Source organism: Pan paniscus, chromosome 8, assembly GCF_029289425.2.
Source record: "Pan paniscus chromosome 8, NHGRI_mPanPan1-v2.0_pri, whole genome shotgun sequence".
Classification (NCBI taxonomy): Eukaryota; Metazoa; Chordata; class Mammalia; order Primates; family Hominidae; genus Pan; species Pan paniscus.
The window spans coordinates 72,250,871-72,263,125 of record NC_073257.2 but is presented as its reverse complement, the minus strand read 5'-3'; the positions used below and the strand labels follow the sequence as shown (position 1 = coordinate 72,263,125).

The following is a 12,255-nucleotide window of genomic DNA, read 5'->3' as shown; positions in this document are numbered from 1 at the left end:
CTAGATTCTTTACTTTTTAATAAAGTTCACAATAGCTTTTAATAAGGTTGTCAAATTTGACCAAAATTTCATAGAAGTCCAAAATATTATGCCTCTTTCTGTAGATCAAATGAAATATGGCCCAATTTACAAGGGTATACACCTTCATGGTAGATGAATATAGATTTTAAACTAGTTTTAAAAGGAATATGAATGATTTAATTGTAGTTTCTGCTGCCAAAAAGTCTCCATAATTATTTTTTAATAACTTATAACTACCTTGATCTTTACCTGTACACACACACACACACACACACATGCACAGAGTAATTTCACTTAGAATCCTGGTCAAAAATTTTCTTCCACTTAAATTTTTTTTAAGACTCTCACAAATATACATCATGATTTTCTTTAGTTGGCAAAAAAAAAAAAAAAAAGAAAAAAACATCAAGTAAGTGTAATTCTTTCTTGATTTCCCTTCTCAGAATGTCTTTTATTTTAAGTGTGATGGTAAAATTATACTAAAAATGCATTTATCAGGACTTGAAAGACAGTGAGAGTGATTCAAGCTCAGAGGAAGAACGGAGAGTCACTACCCGAGTTATTCGCCGGCGTTTGATTATAAAGGTATCCTGTAGCTGGATCATTATGTGGCATTGCTCTACTATTAGAAACTCCTTCCTTGTGGTTGTGAAATTTCAGCATGCTTGATAATGAAATGGCTTTGTGTAATTTTTTTGCACCCTTGAAAGCCTGTAAAAACAACAACCAAAAAGAAAAGAAGCCATGTTGCATGGTATTCTGTATAGGCCTATTTGATATGTGGCGGTTGTAGTTTTATTTGAGAATTCTTGGCATTTGTATCCTGCTTTCCTTGAAGAAGTGTTATGTGAATGAGCAAAGATTCTGTCTTGGTGACACAGTAGTTCATATCAAATGAAATGTTTAATTGAAACCTTAGAAACTGTAACAAGGTATGAGGCACGATAAAGAAGAAAGAGAATGAAAGAATTAAAAGGCTTCCTTCTCAGTCTCAAATTCCTACTGCCTTAAGAATTTTTAAATTAAAACCAGTTCTTCATAAGCAATCAGTGGCTGAGAATTTGAGGTTATAATCTGGCATGGATATATGTGACACAATGCAAGTCAAGTAAAAAAAAAAAAAATCTGAAATAGGTGTTTAACTTTACTAACACACAAGAAAAAAATCAAGCTGCATTTTTAAGTATAGGAGTCAATTTAAAAAAAAAGGAAAATAGAATTCTTCCCTATTACGGCACAGTTGAAAACACTACTAATAAATATTCTGTCTTTCCTTCACAAAGGTCTGTTGAAGCACTTACCTTTTGCGTAGTAAGGTTCCACAGAATGCTTCTTGTAGTCTCCCCCTTGTCTTCATTACTTCGTCATCAGATCTTTCTTAGGGTTAGAATAATTGAGTTCAGAGAACTAGAAAGCCATTTTCAATGCGCAGACTTTTGAATATGATCCAAATAACTTGAGGCTTCTTGGTTACTGCCCTAGAGAGAAAGAGGAAGAGAATATCTATTGAAAACCATTTATCAAACTTATCCAATCCCAAAGTGTCAAGAGACCCAACAGAAAGCACAGAAGTTGGCACAGGTGTCCAAAATTTCTTAATCCTGGTGCTTTTCACTTTTCATGAAGAAACTCCACCAAATCTGCCCTAATACAGTTTTTCTAAGACTCTGGAAACTTTAGGGAAGAAAATAAATCATTGTCTAAATTTTGAGTTATCCTGCAAATCAATTAATTGTAAGCTCAGTAGGGTTCCTTTAAAAACCATGAATCACTTCTTTGAAAATTCCATGTATATAAGCAAGCCAAATTACTTATTGCTGTCTAGCACATTTGCAAGTACTTAACCTGCTATCAATAAAATCCTCATAATCAGTCACCTCACACATGTTCTCTGGGTTGGGGTGGGGGAATGCTTGATTCAGTTTTTCTGAGTTTTTGCTATTCTCATAATCAGTGTCTTCAAGATATGATATTTTAAAGTGAAAGGTCTAGAAAAAGCACATAGTGCTTCGAACTTGTCTTTTATGCTTAACATATCACATACTAATGTTACATCTAAATCCACCACATTCCTTTATAATAGCTGCCCATGATAGAAGTTGACTTTCTTCTATCCAGGACAAAAGAAAACAAATATAGCCATGCAAAAAAAAGTGGAAGGCGGGGATAAAGAAGTTTTTCTCTGAGAAAACAAAAACAATAACTTCAAAACCTCTCAAATCAATAAGGGCTATTTCCGTTGGTCTCCTAGAATTCTAGATATGCACCAGCAAGTTAGCTATTAAGTAATTTTCTGAGAGTAAGTTATCTTTGTTTTTCAGCTTAAAATATGATTATAACATATTAACATATTTATTAAGAACTTAGGTTTAAAAGACAAAAATCCACTATAATGTTGTAGGTTTCATAAAAACAGGGGAGTCCGTATTCTCCCCAGATACTTTTTTTTTGAGACGGAGTCTCGCTCTGTGGCCAGGCTGGAGTGCAGTGGTGTAATCTCGGCTCACTGCAACCTCCACCTCCCCAGTTCAAGCAATTCTCCTGCCCCAGCCTCCCAAGTAGCTGAGACTACAGGCGTGCGACACCACACCCGGCTAATTTTTGTATTTTTAATAGAGATGGGGTTTCACCATGTTGGCCATGATGGTCTCGATCTCTTGACCTTGTGATCTGCCCACCTTGGCCTCCCACAGTGCTGGGATTACAGGCGTGAGCCACTGCGCCCAGACCCATTACTTCTTGAAGTTAATGTAATTTTAGAGAGATTGAGTGAAGTCATCAGAGAATAGGTTTTATAACTGAGGAAGGCATTGTATAAACAATAGGATCATTCACAAACAAGCTTTGAGAGATATCTTTCATATGAGATGGAAAAACCAAAGGCTAAAAAATAGTTATAATCATCATTGGAAGCTATAGGTATAACAAAAACACTTTATAAATTATTTTTCTGTTCAGATTTTTGGGGCAATTGCAAAGAGTCACACTTCTGTTGCTTTTCTCTTTACTCCATATGTTGCTATCTTTCTAATGGAAAAGAGCTCGAGGACTATAATAGTATATGGTGAATATGACATGGGAACCATCTCTTGTCAAAAACATAAAATGGGAATGTAGTACCTAAATGGGTCATTGAGACTAAAATTACTGTGTTTCCAAGATCTCAGAACTGAAGATTGGAGATAAATTTATTTACTCAAAATCACACAGCCAGACAGCAGCAGCTCTGGGACTAGAACCTAATCCCTAGCCCTCTAGTGAAGTGCTTTTTCCTCAATACTATACAATTGGACCTCCATATCTGGGCATTCCACATGCACAAACTCAACCAACCTTGAAAAAATAAAACAATAAACAGTAGAAGTAAGAAGCAATATAGTATAACAATTACTTACATAGCATTTACATTATATTAGGTATTATAAGTTATCTAGAGGTGATTTAAAGTATATGGAAGAATATGTGTAGCTTATATGCAAATACTGCACCATTTTATATCTGGGACTTGAGCATCTGCAGATTTTGCTATCTATCTGCAGGGGTCCTGGAACCAATCCCTGTGGATACTAAGGAACAAGTGTATTCTCTTCCAGAACAAATGAAAAAGTATTCCTTGTTGCTAGGCTAAATCAGGTATTTGACCATTCAGATCTTTTCAGCAGCACAGAAGAGGGCAGCATTGGGCTGTCATTCCTGGGAACCATTTGATGGGGCTGGAATGCTGGGAATTTGACTTACCTCATGGATGCTGTCCAAACCTGGACTGAACCAGCATAGTTAACACTGTTTGCCATAGTAAGCCCCCTAGCACTTAGTATCCCAGTTCTGAAAACTAGTCTGGGGTTGTTCCATCCCTCCCAGAGCTAGCTCTGGCTGGGAAGTATCTCCCAGAGGAAGCAGTATGTATGCTAAGCATTGGATTGCCAAAAGTCTGGGCAAATCTGTCTTCTTAGAATTCCATTTGTATAATAAATGAGGTGACGGTGATTTTTCTCTTTACTTTCAAAGTGGATCCATTCTTTTTCTATGAAGTTTTAACCTTTTTTTTTTTTTTACATTTAATGTTTTCAAACTCCTATAGAATGAGTCAAGTCAACAAAATCTCCCATTTGTCATGGGACTTAAATGAATGTGCTGATAAAATTCTGATCTCTATACAATTTGATAATATACAGTGGTTTCAAATGCTTAGGAGCAATTTATGTTACTAACCAGTCGTGAGTTTACCTTATTAGCTTAGCAAATCCAGTAACTGCAAAGGTAAAAAACTGTAAACCAACACACAACCAAACTATTGTGAAATTTCATAAAATTCAAATAACTGAATTTTTACTATATAGTACAACTGTATTTTTATTTCAATTTTTCAACATTTTTACTGGTTTTCTAAATAAGAGCTTACATGTATGTTTCTGCTAACTCAGGCAGTTCAAACGTATGGTAAGTTCTATCCGTTCATTCCATTTCCCAGAGGTAACCACTCTTCACAAGCTTCAGATTGTTTTTACATACATATACAAATATGTGTGTAAAATATGTAGGTTTCGTACTATTCATATTGCTTAGTATTTGCTTTTTGTAAAATATATCGCATCAATCCTATTTTTGGACAATTCAAGTTTTAACGTATCCATCAAAGCAAATCGGTACATTTCATATTGTCACTCTTCCATTTTATTCAAAAATTCAAAGAGAAATAAAAGTTATAAAATGCAGTGCTTCTAGCAGGAGTCCAGAGGGAAGTACAGTTAATTTTCATTAATACCGTCACCAGAGGTGAAAATGTAACACCGCATGTGCTATAATTTTCCTTTATAATGGTTGGGGGGAAGGGAAGGGAGGTTGCCAGAAACGATGTTGTCAACAAGACCACGGGGACAATTTTGTTTACTTAAAAATACTAAGTGTTTTCAAGAACTTTAAAAACCTCATTGAGGCCGGGCGCGGTGGCTCAGGCCTGTAATCCCAGCACTTTGGGAGCCCGAGGCGGGTGGATCACGAGGTCAGGGGATCAAAACCATCCTGGCTAACACGGTGAAACCCCGTCTCTCCTAAAAAATACAAAAAATTAGCCAGGCATGGTGGCGGGCGCCTGTAGTCCCAGCTACTCAGGAGGCTGAGGCAGGAGAATGGCATGAACCCGGGAGGCAGAGCCTGCAGTGAGCCAAGATCGCGCCACTGCACTCCAGCTGGGGCAACAGAGCGAGACTCCATCTCAAAAAAAAAAAAAAAAAAAAAAAAAAATTGAGATTACTTTCTCCCATTGAAGAGAGGCCTTAGAGCTCTCTCTTAGGTAACATTTGGTCTCTAATATAGTTGACAGAATTAAAGATGGATAAATTTTTTAAAAATGTATTTTATGACTCCCTGCTGTCTTTCGTATCTATTTAATCAACTCCTATCTAATCTATTCCTCCTATTCATTTTGGCTTATTATTTATAAATAGGTTTTGCTTTTTGTAAGGCTATTAATCTAAGTCAATGAATACATACTTGTCTGTATTCACTATGCTTATACATATGCTTACTTCATAGTCCTTTCAGAGATTGTCCAAACAATTCAAAAATTAACTGACATCTTTTCCCACAAAAAGATTCATTCAGTACCTGCCCAATAGGATACCATTTTAGGGATTTTCCTGGGTTCTTTAATTGTCTATCACTCAAAGAGGTGTACATTTCCAAAAGTTAGCTCAAAAATATTTGTCATTCGTGTTTAAGCTATAAGGAAAACTTTCATTACTTTTTATTGGCTTTTTTTGCTGTCCTTATGACTTTACTTTTAAAATAAAATTTTGGGTTTTCTCCAAACATGTGAAACCACCAACCATAGAAAATACAAATAACACTGCCATTAAAAACTTGTTGCAAATTTGAGTGTATTTACACAAGACCTCTACATTTTTCCAGTTCTTCTCCCCTCTCTTCACTGCGCTGATTCAAACCTGTCATAAGCAAGATTGGAGATGCACTAAACAAGATCAAGAAACACCTTGTTTTATTTTCATTCCACCTATACCACAGTGAGGAAAAACAAGTTAAATGTCCCGCCCATTGTCATGAACTATGCACCCACAAACTGTAAGAACACAAAGTCACTTTGTAATAAGAAAAAAAAAAAAAATGAGAACAAAACTTTGCTAGCAAAACAATAGTGTTCTAGTCTTTATTCTGTTATTTTGAACCAGAACTGCCTTTCTACTGATTGTGACATATGGCAATCATAGAATGTTCTCACCATTGGCTGGCACTGACCAAATTCTCAGAGCCACTATCTTTTCCATGCCAGTAACACAAAGAGTTAGAATCTCACTTTTCCAGGAAGGCAGCTGTTTTTGTGATTGGCCATTTTCCCTAAAACAAAACAAAACCACATCTGTACACTGCCAAGCAGCATTATCCATTTCACCTTTTCAGTAAGAAGTTTGACTGACAGATCAATAGGTCCCTGGAATACTAGTCCATCCTTAAGATCTTTATCCTTGTTCTCCCGAACTATAAGTGGCACAAATCTTAAGTTAAACACAAATGAAGGTAATGTATTGCAGATATGGTCCTACTTTCGCTGAGTAGTTTGTCGTGTTATACAATCATAGAGCTAGTGGAGAGATACTATGGAGCCATCTAAATCCACCAAGCTGTCTATGACAGGAAAATAGGCGCCCACCCTGGAGAGTTAAGAATGTATTCTATTTTTAAAACTCATAGTGAGACCTTTCAGAGTTTCCCCTCCAAAATTAGATAACAAATCAGAAAGCCAGATTCTAACTCTGTATTACTGGAATGTAAAAGATAGTGACTCTGATAATTTTGTCAATGCCAGCCAATGGTGAGCACATTCTATGACTGCCATATGTTACAGCCAATAGAGATGCAGCAGTTCTGGTTTAAAAATGACAGAATAAAGACTAAAACACTATTGTTTTGTTCTCATTTTTTTTTTATTACGAAACAACTTTGTGTTCTTATAGATTGTGGGTGCATAGATCAGAAGATATCATCTTAAATTCCCTTGGTATTGATTTTATCTATTTTTTTGCCTATGGCAATGAAGATACTTCAGTGTATAAACTATGTACTATATCCGACACAATTATTCTCACTTAAGAGCTATGAAAGATTCAGTCTTCAAGATTCTCTCTGTACCCTCAACTTTTCTCATAATCTTTCAAAAAATGTGTGTATTATCTTTAGTGAATGAATTTTTAAATAAACCAGAGTGATAAATATCATGCCCAAACTAAGGTACTATCTTAGTTCAAGTTAGATAAAACTCAATCCACAAAAATCTCTAGAGATTCGGTAGAACTAATGAAGAAACAGTGCTTAAAGTGAGACGATCTAATCAGAGCTCTAATCCTTGGCTAAAATTTGTCTCAACATATGAAGCCTTTCGGTTTACAGTGTGTAACTGCATCCTATAATTATGTATTTTCAAATTCTTCCTTCTGGAATCTGTTGCTAACCGTCACGCTTATACATACTTGAGGTTTAATGCTTGAATGTTGTTGACTGCTAAATAACTGTCAGTGAAGTCAGCCTTTTTCCCTTGCACTGGAGTAGCAAGTAGAACTTACAACTTATTTCTCTAAAATTCCAGAGCATGTGTGTGGTGTTTGGAGTAGTGTGGAGATTTCTCCATCTAGTATGTTGCTAATCTTTATGCCACATCCTTTAGGGAGAGGAAGCAAAAAACATTCCTGGTGAATCTGTCACAGAAGAACAATTTACTGATGAAGAAGGCAACCTCATCACCAGAAAAGTAATCATCATTGAGATTTCATGCTTCTCTTGGAATTTAGCTTTTCTGCATTAAAAACTCTGCTACTTTTGTGCTGTAGTGTCATCTCCTGAAACAGAAAAATCTCTACTTTTCACCATTACTTCCTACAGATCACTCGGAAAGTATTAAGACGAATTGTTATCCCACAAGAGAGAAAACGTGATGATGTGGTAATGGAGAGGGATTGCCAAAGAGAATGTAGAGGACAAAAGCTTTGTGCACTCCCTAGAAATTGCTGCTAACAGGCTGGCATCTGCAGTGTGGCAGCTTGAAGTGTTTGCTGCTTTTGACATCTTATGCATTTGATCAGGGTCAAAGAAAAATACTTTTCTTCCTAACATTCTTTGTTACATACTTTTTTTTTTTTTTTTTTTTTTTTTACTGTCTTCAGAGTTTTCACAAAGATAAGGTCATTTATAGGGGACAGAATGTGCCAGTTTGAGGGAGAAAGAAGATAAAACCTTCACCATTCACCACCAAATCTCAGAGCAGTGCTTCAGCCCCACCCAGGGCTTGGCCTTCAGCAGAGTGTCTGTTGGGACAGGGGCGGAGAGCACTCCAAAAGCACAGGCTTTAAAAGTTAGAATGGCAAAAGGCTCAGTTCAAGATCTGCACATCGGATCCATACATTTTCTCTTTCCAGTATGTTCTGCAGGGAAATCTGAATTCCTCCATCTTCATCTGAGGAGGGGGTTCCCCTCTTTGGGTTTATAACAGCCCATTTCCAATGTGCCAGTTAAAGAATCCCTCCAGTCAACCCCTTTCTCTCAGAGAAAACATCTCTGGTTATTTTTCACTTGTTTCTCAGATCTCCACCCTTTTCAATTTAAAAATAGAAACTTCAATAGACTATGTTTACATTAGAAAAAGTAAACTGAAAATTTATCAGAAGTACAAATCACAAAATTGAAAAGGCTTCATTTGTTTTCTGTTAAAAATTGGGTAAAAACTGAGTATTTGTGCCACAACCTTGCTCTCGGGGAACTGTATTCCTGATGCTCAGTGAAGAGAGGATTTGTTTATGCAAAATAGATGCCTTCTGGGTCTGACAGTAAGAGGAAGTCATTGGCAATTCCACTAACTTAAAAAAGTCCCTCAGATCAACAGCATTTCCATGGATTAGTACTTAACTAAGAAGTCTGAATCTCATTGCAACAGATTGTTTACAATTCTGCTGCCTTGTGAGCTGTGGTGCTGATTTCTTTTAGCTTACTATAGGAAATGGATAGGCTGCTCGTTATTTTGATTTATCACTAACTTACTGAATTATTGTCAAGTACAATTATGTTGTATTCATTTTGACAGTGCTCTCTAGCTTGCCTTGATGATGCTAAACTGTGTGGTTAAGCTAAAGATTGTACGTATTTTTGGACATGAAGTGACAAAATGCTTTAAACTGTTTCGCTTGTCCTAATCCAGCCTCCAAGGATCAGAATGGGACTGCTTTATAACTAAAACTGTTTCACTGTGAAATCTTAATATGTACATTCCTTTCAAAGCAGGGAGAAGGTTTTAAGGTGAAAACGAAGAAAGAAATCCGGCATGTGGAAAAGAAGAGCCACTCGTAACAGCGAACGGTCAGGCAAGGTGAGGTGTGTTCATATCAACAACAGTAGGACTTAAATTCCTGTGAAACTTATATTTTTCACTAAATAAGTGATTCAGATTTTCCCCGTCCTTTCCTTTTCACTGAATTTCAGCTTTGAAAATCAAATATGAAGTTGTTCAAGTTCTGTTGATGTTTGCATATATACACACAATGAAACTTGACTTCGGTTTCACAGTCCATTAACTTTCTCCTCACAAATTAGGCAGCAATTTAATTGTAAATTATGTTTGCAGAAGCAAGTATAAATAGTGATAAGAGTAAAGGCTCACTATGAAATACAATAGCCTTATACAATCTAACAGGAAGACTATTTGGCAACGAATACTTCTTACAGTTATACTCAGAGTTTTATTGATCCAGACTTTCACCATTTTAGCAGAACAGCATCTGAGGATATCATTTTGGTTGAAATAAGTGACTTTCCAAGTCTAAATTAAATGACTGACATATCTATCTGGTGTTTTATAGAAACAAAAGGAAAAAATAGGAGGTTAATGGCACTGTTGTTTGTTTTTTAAGTTAAATGTTTAGTAAGTGAGCTTTGTTTACATTTGCCTGGACTTTTCTTTACAGATCACATTATTTTCCTTTTACATTGTCCTATTTCTTTCTACTTACCTACAATTAGGCCATATGGGGTGAAAAAGAAAGTCCTCTATAGTCTGTAAGGTAAAGCAAAATCACTTCTTTAGTTCACCGCCAGTCTTCTTAGCCCCACAGGTTAAAGTAGTAAGAAAGAGCAAACAGATTCTAGTTTTCATTTTCATGCATCTGCTGTTCCCTGCTTGCCAGAATACTGGTATGCAGAGTGCTGAGGGAAGGAACTGGGAAGTAATCTAGTTTCACTGCCTGTAATTTTATGTGTGAGCTAACTAAGGCCCAGATAAGTTCTCAATTCTCCCTCCCCGCAAGCCTTATCATTTGTTGATTCAGTATAACATTTACTTCATTTCTTTCTGTGAGACTTTCTCACATGACCATTTAATGGCATTGAGAAGACCACTAAGAACTGCAGAGCATTCTGGAAAGAATGTTTACTACACATCCTCTTCCCAGTGTTTCATGTGTGCTCTTCAGGGAATCCTCATAGCCAACCCTCTTGGATAAGGCCTTCATCATCCCCACTTGATAGATGAGGAAACAGGCCCAAAGTGGTTAAATAAATTGCCCACGCTCACATAAGTAAAAAGTGGCAGAACTAGGATACAAACCCGAACAAGCTGCCTCCAGTGTCCACTTGTTTGCCAGAGACTTAACCTGGGTCGGAGGTGACGGGGAAGGTTTCCTTGAGAATATGATGTTTGAGTTGAATTTTAAAGAATGAGTAGCAGTCAGTCATCCCTGTAAGGATTCTGGGCTGTACCCGAAAAGCAGTGGGAAACCACTAAGGGATTTTAGGCAAGAGTGTGGTATGACCCAGTTTATATGTTCTGTCTGCATCACTCGCTCTAAATGCAGGGTAGTTGTTAATGAATTGGAAGGGGCACTGGTGGATGAACAGAAAACCTGTTGAGAGACTATTGCAGAAGCTAGCTTGGCAGTGAGGATGGCTAAATAAAAAAATATCAACACAACTTGGTTTTTATTGGATGAGAAGGATCCAAGATGAGAAAATGAAGGATGACGTCAATGTAGCAGTAGCTAGTAGCAGTAGCTAGAATGAACCCACTCCTATGCATGTCCTACTGCTGAACCTGGTGAAAGTCTTCTCCCTATAGCAGATCCACAAAATACTAAGCATGAGTTTGTTATCTTGAATTCGTCTATTTATGCAATTCTAAGTGAAAAATGAAACGAAAGTAGAAAAGAGTTCAGTCATCTGTAGTATGCCCCTAAAGTTTAGCAGCTTGTTCAATCATATTCTCAGGCTCCTAGTGGAAAAGAACCAAAAGGGTTACCTACACCAGCTGAGCCATTTTCTACAATGACATATTCCTAATACCTGTGAATAAATGACACCAAAAAATATGACAGTGCTATGCTTCCAGGGTCCTTTAGACTGTGTTGATTTAAAAACAGCTTGCTCACTAAATATAAAGGAAGTTTTAAAATTTTAAATAATCATCCTATAAAGAAGTTGTCAGACTCACTTGCTGCACCACTCAAAGGAGAGAGAACGTTGGGTAGATTCATATGAATGTGAAAATAACTTCAGCTAAAGCAAACAATGTGTCAGATTGAAAGAACAGTGACTTGACAAGCCTAATTTTACTTTCCAGGTAGTGTTTACCTTCCGTAAGTGAACTTAGGGAATGAGTCCAAGAATACTGCCTTGAATTCCAGGAGACTGAATGTATGTGCTCCGGAAAAATCAATTTGCAAATATATTGAGAGTTTTTATAGTCATGCTGGCTGCCTCTTTAAAAAAAAAAAAAAAAAAAACTAAGCAAGTAGAATGCTGCCAAATATGACTGAGTCTTAGATGGTAACATCAAAATTTGTATTTCCCATTTTAGAAGCAGTTGAATTTTGAGCTATCTGAACTCTGCCCCTGCTTTTCTTTAATATTGAGTCATAGCCATCCTATTTTTAAAGAGAAAAGCCAATGACTTTCAAGATTTGCACATAGTATATAGTGATTTATAGTTTACAAAGTACTTTTACATTTTTGTCTTATTTAATCCTTCCAACAAGCCTTAAGGCAAGTCAGGCAATTTTGCTTGTGACCTTTTACAGATGAGGATATTAAGGCTCGGACAGGTCAAATGATGTTTCTGCCTTCACACAGTTTATGACTGGTACAGCTAAGACTTGAAGTCAAGATTATTGATTCTCAGCCTAATGTTCTATTACACTAAGCTATCTCTCTAAAATTATTTACAAAGAATAATAATAATCATCT

General features: G+C 36.6%; 1 protein-coding gene across 31 annotated transcripts in view; it reads left to right on the top strand.

The window, feature by feature from the left end:
- The window catches only part of ANK3 (ankyrin 3), a 709,526-nt gene that overhangs the window by 684,691 nt on the left and 12,580 nt on the right, over positions 1 to 12,255 (top strand). For 30 of the 31 annotated variants that reach the window (XM_057298899.1, XM_055092833.3, XM_055092837.2 and 27 more), the window contains one exon: positions 9,304 to 9,391. In XM_057298899.1, coding sequence (XP_057154882.1) covers positions 9,304 to 9,372 — 69 coding nt within the window. In that variant the 3' untranslated portion in view covers positions 9,373 to 9,391. The remainder of the gene's footprint in view (positions 1 to 9,303; positions 9,392 to 12,255) is intronic. The other variant, XM_055092830.1, reaches the window with a different exon arrangement.